The sequence below is a fragment of the Muscardinus avellanarius genome, assembly GCF_963383645.1.
Source record: "Muscardinus avellanarius genome assembly, chromosome: X".
Lineage (NCBI taxonomy): Eukaryota > Metazoa > Chordata > Mammalia > Rodentia > Gliridae > Muscardinus > Muscardinus avellanarius.
In genome coordinates this window covers 37,858,480-37,878,306 of record NC_137792.1, presented here as the reverse complement: position 1 = coordinate 37,878,306, position 19,827 = coordinate 37,858,480, and the positions used below count along the sequence as shown (strand labels likewise).

Sequence of the window (19,827 nt, the reverse complement as noted above, 5' to 3'; positions counted from 1 at the left end):
TCTTAAGTCTTTTTTTTTAAAGCCTTTTCTTCAAGTGCTTGGATTCTGACACAGTATTCAAAACACCATTTAAAAATTCTTCTGACACTTGTTAAAATGGTAGGGAAGACTTCATTCAGGACTCTTGGAATAGGTACCAAATCTACTGTAATGGGATGAGGAGGAATCCAGCTCAACTTCAAATATAGCAAAGACAGCTGGGGGTTTAAAGCCAAAGATCAGAGCGGGAGGGTCAGTGGGTAGAATATTACTAAGAGGAGATCAAGGGTAGAGGGAGTCTTGCTATGCCAATTTAACAGGATCCTTGTAGAATTGTTGGAGAAGGAAGGTCTGGATGATTGGATATCAAGGGCGAGGGATGGGGAATTTGAACGGAATACTGAGGATGATTAGACTTGGTGGTGGTGGGGTTCTGAAGAAACTGATTTAGCAGGATTCTGGCTACATACAATTAGACTAGGCAGGCAAGAAACAGAGCCTAAGGAGGCAAGGAGGCGGCCCTGTCAAAAAGAACTTTAGAGGAGCCTTCTAATTAAAGCTTGGTCAAGGAGAGTATTTAGCAATCCTAAACTAGTTTTCCCACCATGTGCTGTTCCTCCAGCCCCGTGCTTCTTCTAAACAAAGTAATGATATTATGCTTATGGAAATTCTATTGGGGATTGGGAGCCCCCTGGCCACATCAGCAGTAGGCAACGGACTACAACCCCCATAGCTCTCGCGGGCCTGCGATCTGATTGTCCCTTCCCCCACCCCAAGCCCTGCGCCTGCGCAGAAGCCTCTGCCCGGGAAGAGTGGGCGGGGACAGGACGAGGCGCCCAGCTGAAGAGAAGGAGGTGGAGGAGGAGGAAAAAGAAGAGACCATAGACTTCTGCCTCGGCCTAGAGCGGCCTATAAAGTGCAGGGGAGAGGAGGGCGGGCGGGGACCACCCCAGAACTGGCCGCCGGCGGTATCATGGCGTCCCGGAACCCCCCTCCCCAAGGTGAGCGGCCAGGGCCCGAAGTAGTAGTAGTTTCTGGGACGCGACTCACAGCTCTCGACCTTGTGCCCACGGCTCTTTCCCTTCCTCTGTTCCAGGGGCTCTGGTTTGAGGCAGCCCCTTTGAACACCCCCCCCCCCTCAACTTCTCTCTGTCCTCTGCGGTACTCAGAGCGATCCCCGCCCCCAACACGGCCCGACCCTGCCTTCACCTCTAGCCCTTCATCTCCATCTTCAAACATGTTTTTTGAGCCCCGCTGTGAAGTGATTTCCTTTCTCTGGGCTCCTGACCTGTTCTTTAGAGCAGATCCAGCTGTTTCCACTGTCGAAAACGGGCCTATTCAGACCCAGACCCTACTCTTGAGATTTGCAGGATGACCCCTCACTGCTGTTTTAACTCAGAACTGGCCTTGTCTCTGTGTCCCCAGGCAGCCCAGGGCTATTGGAAAGGAACTGGGGGAATTACTGTCAGGCCTTTAAAAAAAAAACATCAGGCCCTAGTTCCAGGATCTCTTCACCACCACCCTAAACTGGGGATTGAACGCAGGACCCTTTACCACTGAGCTACATCCCCAACCCTTTTACCTTTTACTTTTTACTTTTTTTTTGTTTGTTTGTTTGAGATAAGGTCTCACTAAGTTGCCCGGGCTGGCCTTGTACTTGCTATCCTCATGCCTCAGGCACTTAAGAAGTAGCTGGGATTAAAGGCCTTGCATTACTATCCCTAGCTAGTGTCATATTTAATTGAACAAACTTATTAGTTTCCACCTGGACATTTTCACCTGTAGGCCAAAAGTAATTGTGAGTTGTAACATCTTTTTAAAATGTACAGAACATTTCTGACTTTCAATTGGCTCTCTTTTCCCCATTTTGTGTTTTGAAGAATATGAAAGCGATGATGAATCTTACGAAGTGTTGGATCTAACTGAGTATGCAAGGAGACACCACTGGTGGAATCGAGTGTTTGGCCACCGTTCGGGACCTATGGTAGAAAAATACTCAGTAGCTACCCAGATTGTAATGGGTGGAGTGACTGGCTGGTGAGAACATCTTTTTCATTAAATATTTTTGGGGGCCTAGCTGTTGTTCTTTTATAAATGGGTCAGAGTTACCGTGTACATGGAGTGGATGTACACTGTTAATTTCAGAAAAGCATTACTTTGGGGATTTTCCCAGTGATACAACTGGTACAAACTACTTTCAGAGACTCCCTGTCGGATTTTGGTGACTCCCTTTCTCATGCCCACCACTCTTTCGCTTTTCCCTTATCCTTTTAATTCTTTATATATGTCCCCCTTTCTCAAGGGTAGGAAATGGAGTGGATCAAATTTGGCTATAATGAGTAGATAGGAAGAAATATGTGAGTCAATTATGTGTAAATTTTTACTTGCCATTCAGTGCCAGCAACTGGAAAATGTGAGAAATTCCCACAGCAGAACCAGCCTCTAGGATTGTTAACTCTGTAGAGAGCAGTGTAAATGCTCAGTATAAAGTACTGATGATGATACAGCTGATTCTGGCTTTTGTGGGCTGGTTCAAATTGTGATAATGTTTTGAAGAAGAGTTATAGACTATTGGCTCTATGTTAAGATTAAAGGATAGATTGCTTACTCTGTAATAATATTGTTTCGGTTTTGGTTTTGGTTTTGTGTGTGGGGTGTACTGGTGATTGAACCAAGCTGCATTCTATCTCCAAGTTACAAGCCTAGCTCGACTTGATTTTTTTTTATTTTGAAATAAGGCCTTGGTAGGTTGTTGAGAGTCTGTGTTGCTGAGGCTGAACCTGCTATTCTTCTCTTTCAACCTCCCAAGTACTGGGATTATAGGCATGTGTCACCACACCCAGGTTGTATTATTTTCGTGGACTACATGAAGGTTGAATGCTTAATAAATATGAATCAGGTAATACCTCAGACCCTGTGATTATCCAATTGCTACTATGGATCTAACTACATTGTTTTCAGAAACAAGCAGGACTCTCTTTTGAAAATGTTCAGAACTATAGAGAATTTTTTGAAGTTAGGATGTTTACTTTGTTAATTATTTTGTTCTTTAGATTCTACATTAAATTCATCACACATTGAATTCAAATATTTACATATTTCCTTTTGATTCATAGAAATTAGTTTTTGTTTATTTTTGGTACTGGGGATTTAACCCAGAGGCATTCTACCTTTGAGCTATACCTTTAGCACATTTTTTCTTTTTTAGTTTTGAAACAAGATCTCACTAAGTTTTTGAGGCTGTCCTTGAATCCTCAATCTCCTGTCTCAGTCTTCTAAAGTACTAGATTAAAGGCCTGAGCTGACACACCGGATTAAATTATTTTTCTTGGTTTGTGTTTTATATGTACCTTGGAATAATGGTCCACTCCTTTCTGCCTTTTTGTAAATGCCATTTTATTAGAAACCCCCATTGTGATCATTTTGTGGCACAGAGGTACAGTAGTTATTTGTGCTGTGTACTTATTAATGCAATGTATGAAAAAAAAAGCCTGCAATTAGAGATTTATTTTCAGGGCTCTAGTGATTTAGATGATTTGCCATAGGCTGATGGTATCTTTGTGTCCCTAATTGAGGATATGGCCTTCTGCTTAAATAAGCTGATAATCTTAGTGCTATGGGTGACTGGTTAGTGAGAGTCAGGGCCAAAAGCTCAGTATTAAAACATACTAAAAATAATTGAGTAGTGTAACTTTCAGATCATTGCCTATTTTCTTCTTATTGACCAAACTTGGTAAGAAACTCCATAATTGTCAGAAGTTGCTTGGAAAACCTAGAGACAGGATTTAGTACATTCATCTTAGTGACTAATGCTATCAAGCAATGGATATGCAATATACTTATGGAGTATCCAACTTGTAATATTGTGGAGACCTGGCTACTTGCTGCTTCTCCTTTTTTGGAATCTTTGTTGCTAATTTTCCTATGAGAGATATGTTCTTCATGGTAATACATACATTTGGATTATAGCTAGTTGTCAGCCCAAGAGCTGTGTAAAAGGATGCCAGTATCATACAGATGATTTGTTGTAATGACTTAAGATTCAGTGTAGTAATTTTTTGAAATTTTCTTAGTGTATAAAACTGATGTGTTATTGTAGCATATGTTAAGGAGGAATGCTTAGTAGGGCATTAGCCTAACCAGTTAACAATTAAGAGCAATTTAAGATATGACTATCTTAGGAAATTATATTGAGCTCTAGGTGGCTATAGGGTTTTGATCATAAGAAACTAAAACTAATACCAGGATGGGTAGTTGCTAGGAGACGTGGAAGGTGTGAAGACCAGCTAGTGTGTCCTTAGAGTGGTCTGGCAGTGAGGTAACAGAAGCCTGAACCGTTACCAAGGTAATGATGCCTTTAGGAAAGAAAAGGCGAAAACAGAGTCAAGTAATGTTTTGGAGACAGAGTATTATATAACTTTATAATCAGTTGTACCAAGGAAGAAGAAGGTAGACTCTGAGATCGATATGAGGTGGCAGGCGTGGAGAATGGCACTATTGCTTATAAATTGGGATCTTAGCAGCTGTTGTTTTGGCTGGAAAGATAGAGATTTTTTGAGACATTTCAGATATGTGATTCTGGGTAGTAGGGAAGTCCATCAAGTAATTTGAAATGTAGATTTTCCATTATGGAAGGTGTAATAGTTTCCTAAGGCTGTTAAAACAAAGCAATACACACTCTGTAGGTTAAAACAATAGAAATTTATTCTCTTACAGTTCTAGGGAGGAAGAGTCTGAAATCAAGGTGTCAGCAGGGCTGGTTCTTTCTTGGAGCCTCAGAAGGAGAAATCTCCAAGTTTCTCTACCTTCTGATGTTCTCCAGCAGTCCTTGGCATTCCTTGGCTTATAGATATATAACTGGTTTCTTCCTTTGTTGTCATCTCATGATTGTCTTCCTTTCGTGTGTCTGTGTCTCTATGGCATGACTCATTGGATTAAGGGCCTACCTTGTTCTAATGTGACCTCATCTAATAATTATATCTAAAGTGATGCTATTGCCAAATAAAATCATACATATATAGTGGTACTGGGGGTGAAACCCAGGGGCTTGTCTACCTCTGGGCTATACTCCCAGACCTATTTTATACTTTATTTGGAAACAGGGTCTCACCAAGTTCCTGAAAGCCTCACTAAGTAGCTGAGGCTGCCTTTGAACCTGCGCAATCCTCCTGTCCCACCCTCTCAAGTGCTGGGATTACAAGCGTGCGCCACCAAACCCGGCTTTAAAATCATATTTTGAATTTTGGTAAAGATGACCATTTTTTTGGGGGGGATACCAAATCAATGTCAAGGCTAGAGTTAGAAATCTGGGATTGTTTTGCACAGTGTGGATGTAGAATACTGAGGGGAATATAAGCTCACTGAAGAAATGTAGGCTGACACTGTTACAGCACAGACTTAATATAAAAATATAGAGCTAGGTGTGGTGATCCATGCCTATAATTCCAGTATTGGAAAGTGGATCACAGATTTGAGGACACCCTCAGCAACTTAATGAGACTCTCAGCAAACTAGTGAGACTCTTTTTTAAAATTTTAAGAAGAGCAGAGTTCAATCTCCAGAGTCCCCCCACATACAAATAGGTATAGATAAGGAGGCTATAGGAAATGTGGGATGAAGTATAGTCATAAAAGTGAATATACGCCAGGCGTGGTAACACACACTTGTAATCCCAGCATTTGGGAGGCTAAGACAGGAGGATCACGGTTCATAGACAGCTTCAGCTACTTAGTGAGCCCTTTGCAACTCAGTGAGACCCTGTTTCAAAATGAAGAATAAAAAAATTGGGCTGAGGGTGTAGCTTGGAGGTAGAATTCCCCTGGGTTCCATACCCTATCCTCAATACTGCAAAAAACAAAAAACAAAACAAAAAATAAAAGAAACTACATCTGGACCTTTAAAGGGCAAGAAAGCTTTAGATAGGCAGTGTTAGTCAGATACCCCTAGAATTGGGGAAGATTAATAGCTCAAAAGCAAAGGTGATGGCCTGTTTGGAAAATAATTGGGATAGAGTAGAAGGTTTGGGTAGAGTGGGTATCAGCTAGGTGTATGGAATATTGACTAAATTAAACAAAACAAAACAAAACAAATCACTTTTTGTATGGGACAATTCAGCTTACCCAACTATAGGAATATAATGAATCCCTGAATACTCATCATTCAGTTTCATTAGCCATTTTTTTCCTATAAATTGCCCTGTCACTTATAGAAAATCTCAGACATTTTATTTATATATTTCTGGTTCTGAGGATTGAATCCAGGGACATTCTACCTCTGAGCTACACCCCAAGCTCTTTAAATTTTCATTTTGAGGCAGAGTCTTTCTACTCAGTTGCAGAGACTGTCATTGAACCTGCAATCTACTTGTAGTACAAAGATTATAGGTGTGTGTGTCATCATGGCTGGTTTCTGGCTTTATTTATTTATTTATTTTGTGGTACTTGGAATTGAACCTAGGGGTATTCTTCTCCAAGCTATACCCCCAGCCCTATTTTATTTTTTATTATTTTGAAATAATGTCTCTCTAAGTTTCTGAGGCTGACCTCGAACTCAAAATTTTCCTATCTCAGCCTCCCAAGTAATATGCACCACCACACCTTAGACATTTTATTTATTTAGTGGTTTTTTTTTTTTTGGTGGTGGTACTGGGGTTCCTGGAAGCCCTTCCACCTCCGGGCTACACTCCCAGACCCATTTTTACATTTTTATTTGGAAACAGGGTCTCCTAAGCCAGCACATGCGGCTGGCTTCGAACCTGCGCGATCCTCCTGTCTCTGCCTCCCAAGCGCGGGGATTACAAGCGTGTGCCACCACGCCCGGCGACATTTTAGATTGTTCTTTTTTGACTAGCCTATATGGCTGAAGGGAAACATTGAGGGTTTCTGAGCAGGCAAGGGACATGATCAAAAGGAATGGGAAGACATGAAGATTTTATTAGGAAAGCAATAAAAAGTAAAAGAGGAGAGGGTTTAGTACATCATTGACTGCTCTCATCTTTTGTTATTTCTTTCATTAAAGGTGTGCAGGATTTTTGTTCCAGAAGGTTGGCAAGCTTGCAGCAACTGCAGTGGGTGGTGGCTTTCTTCTTCTTCAGGTATGTCAGAGTTTTCTGTACTTGTCTGTGCTTACATAGGTAGCCTGGGGAATTGAGAATGTTAAATTTAGCCATTTGATCCCTGTCCATTCTGATAGAAGATATGATTTTTCTTTTAAACATCAGTTTATAGAAAAAGTGAGTTTTGAAAGCTGGCAGCACCATGAAAGACAACAAATTAATTACTTCTAAGTTCTCTAATCTAGTTTGATGCCAGCTATTAAAAAGATAACTATTGAAACTTGAAAATAAAATTAATTTTGTATTACTCAGCCAAATTTTTCTTGAAGCATCTTCCTAGCAAATAAACATTCTACCAATAATATAACCTACTCATCCTGACCATTTTAAACCTATATTTAAAACACACATAAAATTCAAAAGGTCTCTTTTTCTCGTTTCCTAGTTATGTAGTTTTTTTCCCCAGAGGAAGCTACTGTTATTTCTAACTTTTTTTTAATTAAAGAATTAGAATATATAGAAAGTGGAAAATTAGGTTTAAAAAAACCATCTATAATCCTATATCTGAGGCAGGTGTATTAAAATTTGAATTTTGTTCATCTTCCTCTTAGTATAAGGTCTGAAAATGCTTTGTTAATTAAAGAATTAGAATATATAGAAAGTGGAAAATTAGGTTTAAAAAAACCATCTATAATCCTATATCTGAGGCAGGTGTATTAAAATTTGAATTTTGTTCATCTTCCTCTTAGTATAAGGTCTGAAAATGCTTTGCCATTAGACGATGTTTATCAGGATATTATCTGGCATTCATGTCTATCATTCCCTGAAGATCAAATATAGCAAATTCAATATGAAAATCTCTGAGAATGAATGTTAGCAACAATTTTAAAGATACAGAGAACTGTCAGTTATACCAGATTTAAAAAATGATTGATGTTCGTAGCAACCAAAAATCTGACTCTTAATACCTGAACCACTGACCCTGTGGTAACCAGTGTAGTTGCTTTATGTTCAAAGAGACTGGATTGTATGTCCAGCACTGATTTTGAGTTATTTACTGAATAGCCTTTTTAAAGATACATATTTTCTATTAGCTGATAGTATTTGAAGTAATTACTTATTTTTTGTGGTAAGTGGTGAAAGGACAGTTAATATCTAAATTTAGTCCTTTGGATGAATGTGTCAGTGTTTATACAGAAGAGAGTTTACTTGAGCTCATTTTGATTGGGGTTTATATAGAATCAAGGGCATATGAAATTCTTTAGTCCAAGAAAGTCAGTATACATCATTCCAACCCACATTGCCACCTAGCACTTTTCCATGCTGAGACCACAGATCTTGGAAGTCTCTAAGGCAGAAGTACATAAATCCTGTTTGCACCAAACTACTTTTTTCATAAATATAACTAGCCTTGAAACTCAGTTAAAGGAACCTGAAAGAAGAAATAGAGGAATAAGTGGCTTTTAGGCTAATTGCCTAATACTTTTTAGGCCCACTCTCATTTTTTTTTTATGGCACTGGGGATTGAACTCAGGGGTGTTCTACCTCAGAGCTACACCCTTAGCCCTTTTATTTCTTGTTTTTTATTTCTTGTTTTTTATTATTTTTTTTTGTGGTACTGGGAATGGAACCCTTCTACCTCCAGGCTAAACTCCCAGACCTTTTTTTTTAATATTTTATTTGGAAACAGGGTCTCTTAAGCCAGAGAGGCTAGCTTCAAACCTGTGCAATCCTCCTGTCTCTACCTCCCAAGCGTGTGCCACCACTCCCGGCTTATTTCTTGTTTTGAAACAGTCTAGCTAGAGAATATCCCTAAGTTGCTGAGGCTAATCTTGAAACTATGATCCTTCTGTCTCAGCCTCCCAAGTACTGGGGTCATAGGGTTGTACCCCGCCACTTCCAAGTTTTTATAATTTTTACTTCTAATCAAAGATAAATATTAGTTCTCTTAGAACTTAAAGCTTTTCTAATTACAACATTCTTTTCCAATAGATATTTATCATACTGCTATCTTAGACAATTTAAGTGTCTGCCTATAATTCTAGCTACTTGGAAGGCTGAAGCAGGAGAATCACAGGATCAAATCCAGCCTCAGTAACATAGTGACATGCTGTCTCAAAATAAAAAGGACTGGAAGTAAAGCTCAGTGGTAGACTCCCTGGGTTCAGTCCCCAGTATTGAAAAAAATAGTGGGGTTGGCCTGAGTGTAGTGGTATTTACAACAGATTGACCACACCCAGTCATAGATTTCTTTGTTCCTTCTCTCTCCCACGGCTTCACTTGACTTGAAAAAATAAACAATGGCATATAAGATTTTTTTAGGTTATACATGTATATAATTCAAAATGTCAAATATTTATACAAGGCTTAGTGCAGATTACCAGCTATTCTCTCTTTCCTTCAATTAATTGAAAATTTCTGTGTGTGTGTGTGTGTGTGTGTGTGTGTGTGTGTGTGTGTGTGTGATGCTGGGGATTGAACCCAGGGGCATTCTATCTCCGAGTTACACCTACACCTTTTTTGTTTTCTTTTGTTTTGTTTTGAAACAGGATCTCACTAGGTTGCTGAGACTGGCGTTGAACCTTGGGTCCTTCTGTCTCAGCCTCAAGTACTGGTATAATAGGCATGCACCACTATACCTAGCTTTTATTGGACATTTCTTGATCTTTAAGTTTTAGTTATTAACTGTTGGCTTCCTCCTATGGAATATGATAATTTAGCTATCAATCACTAAACTGTTCTGTTCTCCCCACACCTCCCCCTATCTCATACATTTATGCCCCACCTCCATCTTCCACATCATGAATATTATTATTTCATAATTGCGTTATATCACTACCTGGAGTTTACTGAGCATCTTGAATCTGAATTTATGTCTTTAGCTATGTTTGGGAAGGTTTTGGCTATTATTTCTAGTACAAAGTCTGGGTTTATTTCTTTAGACAAGTAGTTGTGTAAATCTCTTGTGGTCATATGCATCAGATAGTCTCTCAGTTTAATTTTCTGAACAAACGTGTCCCAGAGTCTTCTATCTTACATATTTTCTAGGCCTGGTATACAGCTCTTATCCTGAGATCTCCCTTTAATATCATCCTGAATATTTCCTTTGCTTTTCTTTGCAGTGCTGGTGATTGAACCTAGGGATGCTCTAACACTGGGCTACCCTCCAGCACTTTTTACTTTATAAGGAAGGATCTACGTTGCCAAGATTGGCCTCAATCTTACCATCTTCCTGCCTCAGCCTCTTGAGTAGCTCGGATTATGTGCAATTTATTAACTTTTATTCAATCATTTATTTAAGTCAGTATTGATGTTTGGATATTAGGCTTTGTATTATAACCTTAAGTCATTTTATTGCTCAGATTGTTCCAACTTTGGCCATTTGGGAGTGCTTTCAGTTTTGCATTGTCTTATTTAATCTTTCTGATTATCAATGATCAGATTTGTTTTGTCTTATTTTTATGACATGTTTATTTGTGTGTGGTAGGGAGAGGGCTGAGGATCAAACCCTGGGTCTTGTGCCTGCTAGGCAATTGTTTTACCACTCAGTTATTCTCTTCAGCCCTTGTTTTGCTTTTAAACCTCTTTCTACATAGTCTAGACTTCTAAGTTTTTTTTGGGTTTTGCTTGTTTTTGTTTTGTTTTTGGTATGTTGGCAATGCTAGATTTAACCTGGGTTTTTTTTTGTTTGTTTGTTTTTGCGGTACTAGGGATGGAACCCAGGGACATTCTATCTCTGAGTGACATCCCCAGCCCTATTTTTTTAATTCTTTATTTTGTTGGGTTTTTTTTGCCTTTTATGTTTATTTATTTATTTATTTTTTCTTTTTTTAATTTTTTATTGGTGCACTGTATTCATACATCATAGTAGGATACATACTTTGGTAGACATACATGCACACATCACCCAGTCAGCCCCCACCCGATCCCCACCCCATTCTCTCCCTATCCCTCCTTCCCATGCTTGGCTTAGTGGTTGACATCTAGTATTATAGCAATTTATCCAAAATTAAAAATGTTAATCTCACATAACAGTTTCATTTGTCTGATACCAAGCTTTTGATGACTTAAAGATAACATTTCAATATTTCTTTTTGCTTTCTTTCTTACCAGAGAATAATTTTTTTTCTATTTTTTTAGCTGAAACTATCATATATTTATATATGTATTTTTCAGAAAAAAATCTATCCTAATATGGAATATGGATTCTAGATACCCAAAACGATCTTGAAAAAGCACAAGCTAGAAGATATATATTTTCTGATTTCAAAACAAATAAAGCTACAATAATTGAAACAGTGTAGTACTGTTCTAAAGGCAGATATATAAACCATTGGAGTTAAATACAAGCCTAGAGCTAAATTCTTCCCTATATTGTCAAGTTATTTTTGACAAGGTTTCCACGAACATTTGGTGGAGGAAATACTAATCTTTTAACTAAATATTGTTGAAAAATAATAATTACATGAAAAAGAATAAAATTGGACCCTTACCTAACACATATACAAATATTAACTCAAAATAGATAAAAGACCTAAATATAAATCTTAAGACTATAAACTTTTAGAAGAAAATCTGGGTCATAAAACCTCACAACATTGAAATTGGCATTGATTTCTTGGATATGATTTCAATGGCACAGGCAACAGAAGAGTATACAAACTCCCTAAAAAATAAAAAAAAACATATTGTATATCCAAAGACAATGTAAACAGAGTTAAAAGTTACTAATAGAATTGGATAAAATATTTCCAAATGCTATATCTGAAGGTATATTAATATTCCAATCAGAAGTCCTAAAAATTAGCAGCAATAAAGGCAAACAATACCCTTTAGAGATAGGTAAAAGACTAACATAAATAATGAATCTCCACAGATAACCAATCTTAGTTGTCTGTTGGATGGAAACTCTTTTTTCTCTGGTTCTGGAGTGTGTTACCTATTTCTTCTTTGTAGTTAATCTCTTTGAGTATTTTCTCTAGCGCTGGTTTTGAAGACACAAATTCCTTCAGTTTCTGTTTGTCATGGAAGCTTCTTATTTCTCCATCTAATTTGATAGAAAGTTTTGCTGGGTAGGAAATTTTTGGCTGGAAGTTGTTTTCTTTCAGAGTTTGGAATATGTTACTCCAAGCCCTTCTGGCTCTCATGACTTGGTTTGGGAAGTCTGGAGTGATTCTAATTGGCTTGCCTCTGAATGTCACTTGGTCCTTTGTTTTTGTTGCCTTTAAGATTCTCTGCTTGGCTTCCACATTGGTCATTTTGACAATTATGTGGCGTGGGGATCCTCTTCTCCGATCCTGTCTAAAGGGAGTTCTATAAGTTTCCTGGATCTGTGTATCAACCTCTTGCTCTATGTTTGGAAAATTTTCTGCTATTACTTCCTTGAAGAGATTGTTGATCCCTTTGATTTCACTTTCTTTTCCCTCCTCTCTTTCAATTATTCTTAGGTTAGCTCTCTTAAAATGGGCCCATATTTCTTCAATGTCAGATTCCTGCTGTCGGATATTTTTTTCTAGATTAGAAACTATGCGTTCATTTTTGGAATGATCATCTTCTAAGAGCGAGATTCTGTTCTCCATGTGTTCTAATCGGTTGTTTGTGCTTTGAATTGAGGCCTTTACTTCCATTAATTGCATCCTTTATCTCTTTTTGGCTCTCTCTGAGTTCTTTTCGAAGCACCTCTATTATTTCTACAGTTATTTTCCTGATTTGATCTTCTAGAAATCTCTGATTTTCTATTTTATCGGGTTCTGATGTTGTGGGGTTGTGGGCATTCATTGCTCCAGTGTTATTCCTCTTTCCCATGATTTCGGAAGTTTGTGCCTTCTCTGGGTTCTTCCCTTGGGTCACTATGGCTTCACTTAAGGTGCTCTGGATCTCGGGTCTGTAGTATCTCAGACCCCACTACTCCTTTACTGGGTTGTATCACAGAGTCTCCGACCCAGGGAGTCGATAGAGGCTGCTTTAAACTCTGGGGGGTGCCAGGTTGCACGTTCTCTTATGGTGTGATATCTCTGCCACCGCCCCTCCCCCACTGGGTCAAGTCCCAGGGAGTACAGTACTGGGATTTCTCCTTCGTGGCCCGCAATTTGACTCACTGTTCTTGAGTTCGCAGATGTAGCTGTACTGGACTTGGTGAATTCGCTGCTGCTGCCGCCGGTGGCAATATGGCGCCGCTGCTACACCCTCGGCCGTGAGGCTGGCTTATTTCTTCTTGGTTTTGATTTCCACTCTGAGTCCCTGCAGCATGTGCTGAGCTCAGCCACTGGGAGCTTTAGATGCTCCCTGTGCTGAAAAATTCCGCCTGGCTGTTCCGCAGCGGCTCACCTCGGCTTGCTGTAGCCGTCCGGTGAATTCACCGCTGCCGCCGGCAGTATGGCGCTGCTGCCGCGTCCTCAGGTGTGAGGCCGGTGTATCTCCTCTGTGGCTCTGAGCTCTGTTCTCAGTCCGCTTTCTCTCTGGAGCCTGGTGATTTTTTTGTTTCTCTGGTGACGGTGTTTTTCTGGCTATGAAAAGCGCTGATTTTGTGGTAATGGAGATTGGTTGTTAGCGGGGCTCTTAAGCCCCGTTTTTCTCCTAATTATTTTGAAACAGGGTCTCACTTGCCATTTGATTTGATCACCTTTCTGTTTTGCTGAGGCTGGAATTGGAAGTGATAATAGGTAAATAAATATAGGAAGAAATGCAGATAAACTAATTCCTCTGCAGAGTCATTAATAGCAAAAATAGAACCTAAGATTTCCAGTGAGCCTGTTCATAGTAAATCAGATATTTTTAATTATTTGAAATATTTTATATGTGTTTAAAAGTCCAAGCAATGCATTAAAAGATTACAAAGAGGGCTAGGGATGTAACTTGGTGGTAGAGTGCTTTCCCAGCATTCAAAAAGCCCTACATTTAATTCCTAGAACCAAAACCAAAATAAAATAAAAGGTTGAAAAAAGCATATGCTCAACAGAAGTGATTTATAATGGTATATATGGCATGTTTACTACTTAACGTGATTATATTTCTATTTTATTATTTGGACGCATTAACTTTTACTATACCAGCTTATATTCACACTATTGTTCCTGTTCAGTTTTTTCAGTGTTTCAATAATCATATGAAGACTTTTCTTATAATTAATAGGAACCTAACTAGTTTTATTATAAGGATTTATTTATAGCTTTATTAAAATGATTTCTGGCATGAAACTTTAGAGTATGTTTCTTTTATATTCTACTTTTTTTGTGGTACTGGGGGTGGAACCCAGGGCCCTTTGCTCCCTCCAGGCTATACTCCCAGACCTATTATATATTTTATTTGGAAACAGGGTCTCACTAAGTTGCTGTGAGCCTCACTCGAACCTGTGCAATCCTCCTGTCTCGGCCTCCCAAGAGCTGGGATTACAAGCGAGCGCCGCCACACTTGGCTTTCATATTTTATTTTCAAAAGCAGTTAACAGAAAATATTTTTATTTTTTATTATTTATGTATTTATTTTATTTTATTTTATTTTTTTGGTGGTACTAGGGTTCCTGGAAGCCCTTCTACCTCCAGGCTACACTCCCAGACCTATTTTATACTTTTTTTAATTTTTGGAAACAGGGTCTCTTAAGCCAGCACAGCTGGCTTCGAACCTGCGTGATCCTCCTGTCTCTGTCTCCCAAGCGTGGGGATTACAAGCGTGCGCCACCACGCCCAGCACTTAACAGAAAATATTTTAAATGTAAGAGTCGTGAGTTAAGAGACTTTATCAAGTTAATTTAGATTTCTTTAGTGACCTAATAACTGATTGGCTTCTGATCCCTAGTAATTAAACATCTACTTAATTAAAAGATATTTTAGTAGCTATATAATATTGTCAATAGGGTACACTTTTAGCTAATTCCCTGTTTCAAAAGGCATAGTAGAATTGTACAGTTATGATATAGTTTTTGGAGTCTTTCTCCTCCTGTACTATAGTTTTCTTAACACAGTGCTCATCACATCTCTGTGATTAGTTATTTATGTTTAATGTTTGTTCTCCTTAACTGCCTTGAAACTCTCTGAGAAGGGGGTTATGTCTCTCTCAGTGCTTGGCCTAGACTGAACTCGGTATCTACTGAATGAATAAATTGGTCAATTTTTCATGAATTTCTTGAAATTTAAGTGTTCATACCCTCCTGAATAATAGCTGTTTTTCTTACATTTTGCAGATTGCCAGTCATAGTGGTTATGTGCAGATCGACTGGAAGAGAGTTGAAAAAGATGTAAACAAAGCAAAACGGCAGATTAAGAAACGAGCAAATAAAGCAGCACCTGAAATCAACAATATAATTGAAGAAGTAAGACATATAATCTTGGCTCTTATTCTTTTTTTTGGTACTAGAGATTGAACACAAGGGCAATCTAACTCTGAGCTATAATTCCAGCCCTATTTATTTTATTTATTTTTATTTTTTATTGGTGCATTGTAGTCATACATCTTAATGGAGTACAAGATGGTAGGGGTATACATGCACACATCACCCAATTAGCCCTTACCCAATTTCCTCCCCATTCCCTCTCTCCTCCCTTCCTCTCATGTTTGGATTAGTGATTGACTTTGATATGTTTATTTTTTGTTTGGAAACAGGGTTTCACTAAGTTGCTGGGAGCCTCTCTAAGTTGCTGAGACTAGCCTCAAACCTGTGATCTTCGTGTCTCAGCCTCCCAAATGCTACAATTACAGGCATGAGCTGCCACACCTGGCTTTTTTTTAATGGGTCTCACTTATAGAAAATGTGACTGGGAAGCTGGACGTGATGGTACACACTTGTAATCCCAGTACTTGGGAGGCTGAGACAGGAGGATCTGGGTTTGCGGCCAGCTTCAGCTATTTATTGAGGCCCTCTGAGATCCTGTTTAAAAAACAAAGAATAAAAAATAGGACTGGGGTGTAGGTCAGAGGTAGAATGCCCCTGGGTTCCATTCCCAGTAAGTACTCCAAGAGAGAGAGAGAGAGAGAGAGAGAGAGAGGGAGGGAGGGAGGGAGGGAGGGAGAGAGAGAGAGAGAGAGAGAGAGAGAGAGAGGGAGAGAGAGAGAGAGAGAGAGAAAGAAAATAAAATACCCTCTTTGGAAAAATTTTTAGTCATATATGTGGACTGCTAGGTAAAATTTGGGATCACAGCATCTTTTAAGTTAGCCATTTTGCCAGGCGTGGTGGCACACGCTTGTAGTCCCTGCGCTTGGGAGGCGGAGACAGGAGGATCGCACAGGTTCAAAGCCAGCCAGCTGGCTTAAGAGACCCTGTTTCCAAATATTAAAAAAAATGTAAGCCGGGCGTGGTGGCGCACGCTTGTAATCCCTACGCTTGGGAGGCTGAGACAGGAGGATCGCACAGGTTCGAAGCCAGCCTCAGCTACTTAGTGAGGCTCTCAGCAATTTAGTGAGACCCTGTTTCCAAATAAAATAGAAAATAGGTCTGGGAGTATAGCCCAGAGGTAGAAGGCCCATGGGTTCCACTCCCAGTGCCACCAAAAAAAAAAAAAGTATAAAATAGGTCTGGGAGTGTAGCCCGGACGTAGAAGGGCTTCCAGAAACTCCAGTACCACCAATAAATAAATAAATAAATAAATAAGCCTTTTTTTGTTTTTGGTTAATATAGATTCTTATGCTCATTTCCCACACATTTTGCTCTGCATGTAAAAGTTGGTAACATTATTCTTCCAAAATTATTTCTCTACTTTTATAAATGTGTATATGTATATATATGTTAGTTAAACTACTGATTTTTTAAAGATTTAAATAGATTGAAAATGTATGTTTTATTTTGTTAATATATTAGTTTTATTAATATTTTTGTTTATTTTGTCTCTTTCTTGTACTCTTTTTAAAATCAGATACACCCTTGCCTTTTTTATACTTTACCTCCTTCAACTTTTTATTTTGAAAATTTTCAAATCAATTTAAAAGTTGAAAGACAAAGTGAATATGCAAACACCCTTCACAGATTTGCCAAATTTCTCACATTTTGCTACATTTGCTTTATCTCTGCATAGGTGTGATTTACACTTTTTAAAAATATGTCATGACTCTTTACCCCTAAATAACTCAACATGTATCTGCTGAAAGTATGGATACTTTCGTCTACAACTGTAATAACATTATTAATCTAAAAAATTTTACATGATACAATGAGTTTCCTGTATATAGATCATATTAAAAATTTTCCACAAAATATCTTTTATAACTTTTTCCTAATGAAAAGTTATGTATTACATTTGCTTGTCATGTCTCTGGAATTTCCTTTAGCGTTAAACAGTTCTCATGTCTGTAGTACCCCTTCTTCTAGTCTTTCATAGCACTGATGGTTTTGTTTGTGTTGGGGGGTACTGGAGATTGAACTCAGGGGCACTTTACCCCTGAGCACTTTACTCCTACTCTTTTTATACTGTATTTTGAAACAGGGTCTCTCTAGATTGCTGAGAGCCTTGTTAAGTTGCTGAGGCTGGTCTGGAACCTTCAATCTTTCTGTCTCAGCCTCCCAAGAACTGGGATTACCGGTGTGTGCCACCATGCCTAGTTGACACTGATGTTTTTGAAGCATCTAAGCAAAAGCAAAACATCCCAATAATCTGCCTTTTTCTCCTCCTCTTCCTCCTCCTCATCTTCTTCCTCTTCTTCCTCTTCTTCGTTTTCTTCTGTACTGGGGATGGAACCCAGGGGCATTATATCTCCGAGCTACACCTCCAACCCTATTTTTTTTAGTTGTTTTATTTATTTATTTATTTTTGGTGGTACTGGGGTTCCTGGAAGCCCTTCTACCTTCGGGCTACACTCCCAGACCTATTTTGTACTTTTTTAATTTTAGAAACAGGGTCTCTTAAGCCAGCGCGGCTGGCTTCAAACCTGCGCTATCCTCCTGTCTCCGCCTCCCAAGCGCGGGGATTATAACTGAGCCACCACACCCGGCTAGTTGTTTTATTTTTGAAACAAGGTCTCACTGAGTTGTGAAGGGTCTCGCTAAGTAGCTGAGGCTGTCGGCGAACTGTGATCCTCTGCTCTCTCAGCCTCCCAAATGCTGGGATTGTAAGTGGGCGCCACCACTAGTCTTGCTTTTTTAAATAATTTTCTTATGATTTTATTTGGAATAATTATTGTATCAAAGCAGCTTTTTATCTTTTTTTTTTTTACTGGCTGAGTGAACTATTAATATTGTAAGCCAGGCACAGTGACATATGTCTATAATCCCAGAGTACTTGGGAGGCTGAGATAGGAGAATTGCAGGCTCAAGGCCAACTTTAGCAAGGTAGTGAGACTCTAAGCAGCCTAATAAGATCACCCTGTTTCAAAACAAAACTAAAAAAGTGTTGGGGATAGAATTCCCCTAGCTTCAGTCCCCAGTACCACAAAAACGAAAAAAAATCATTGTACATTCTGTGACAGTTTATTTAATAATTTTTCCTATAGGCAGATTTCTTTTTTACCTGTGAGATTATAACTACCCAAATATCTCTTATCTCAGTAGCCAAGGAGTTTTTTGGGCCTGGCCTACGGGGCTCTAAACTCCCTCAGTTTGGCCGTGTGTGGTGGTGCACCCTTATAATCCCCACGCTTGGGAGGCTGAGACAGGAGGATCGCATAGGTTCAAAGCCAGCCTCAGCTACTTAGTGAGGCTCTCGGCAACTTAGTGAGACCCTGTTTCCAAATAAAGTATAAAATAGGTCTGGGAGTATAGCCTGGAGGTAGAAAAGCCCCTGGGTTCCACCTCCCAGTACCACACATACACACAAAAAAAAACTCCCTCAGTTTGTGATGGACAGAGAGATGTTGTGTGGTGTTTGATACAGTAGTAGGTACATAGGAATTTTTGCTGAATATTCATCAAATTAAGGAAAATAGCTAAAAATGTTACTAAGTTCCATATTCAATAATTAAGAGTATTTTCAAAATTTTATGTTTTTATTGTGGGAAAATATATGTAACATAAAATTTACTACTTTTATAAACTTACTTATTTTGAATTTTTAATACTGCGGATTGAACCCAGGGAAATTCTACCTTTGAGCTATACTCTCAGCCTTTTTATTTTTTTATTATGAGACAGGGTCTCCCTAAGTTTCTGAGGGTCTCACCAAGTTGATGAGGCTGGCCACCAACCTGTGATCCTAGTGTCTCAGCCTCACAAGTCCTGGGATTACAGGCATGTGCTACCATGCCCAGATAAATTGATCACTTTCAAATGTACAATTCAGTAGTGTTAAGCACATTCACACTTCTGTACAGTCATTATCACTACCCATTTGTAGAACTTTCTTTTTATCATTGTAAATAAACTGTTCTAATCAAATACTAATTCTTATAATTTCTCCCTCTTCCTAGTGCTTAGTAACCCATATTCTCCTCTGACTTTATAAATTTGACTGTTCATAAGTAGAATCATACATTTGTCCTCTTTTGTCTCTTAGTTCACTTAACGTAATGTTTTCAAGGTTCACCCATGTTATAGCATAACTGAGAGCATTTTGCCTAAACTGTTTTTCAGGCAACAGAATTTATCAAACAGAACATTGTGATATCCAGTGGATTTGTGGGAGGCTTTTTGCTAGGCCTGGCCTCTTAAGGACATGGAATGTTCCGCTCTAAGTGGAGCCAACTGAGAAGAGATGTGGTGGCAACAAGGTGATCTCTCAACAGCACACGCCATCAGAGTCTCCAGAGCAAGGAGAAACAACTAGCTGGATAATGCCAGATTTACAACTTAGCATTTTGCCACTTGAAGCTTGGCAAACTAGTATCTGCTGTAAAACAACCAATGTGGTATGTGAACAATAGTATTCTTGAGCAAA

At 38.9% G+C, this 19,827-nt stretch overlaps 1 protein-coding gene across 2 annotated transcripts; it reads left to right on the top strand.

The window, feature by feature from the left end:
• Positions 1 to 952: 952 nt before the first annotated feature.
• Positions 953 to 19,601, top strand: FUNDC1 (FUN14 domain containing 1; the record flags this gene model as incomplete). Of its 2 annotated transcripts, XM_080719372.1 has the most annotated exons (5): positions 953 to 980; positions 1,860 to 2,016; positions 6,997 to 7,072; positions 15,213 to 15,341; positions 19,524 to 19,601. In XM_080719372.1, 5 exons carry the CDS (start codon positions 953 to 955, stop codon positions 19,599 to 19,601), a joined length of 468 nt encoding a protein of 155 aa, XP_080575498.1. The 2 variants fall into 2 exon arrangements, with proteins under 2 accessions (XP_080575498.1, XP_080575499.1); XM_080719373.1 differs by lacking the exon at positions 15,213 to 15,341.
• Positions 19,602 to 19,827: the final 226 nt, after the last annotated feature.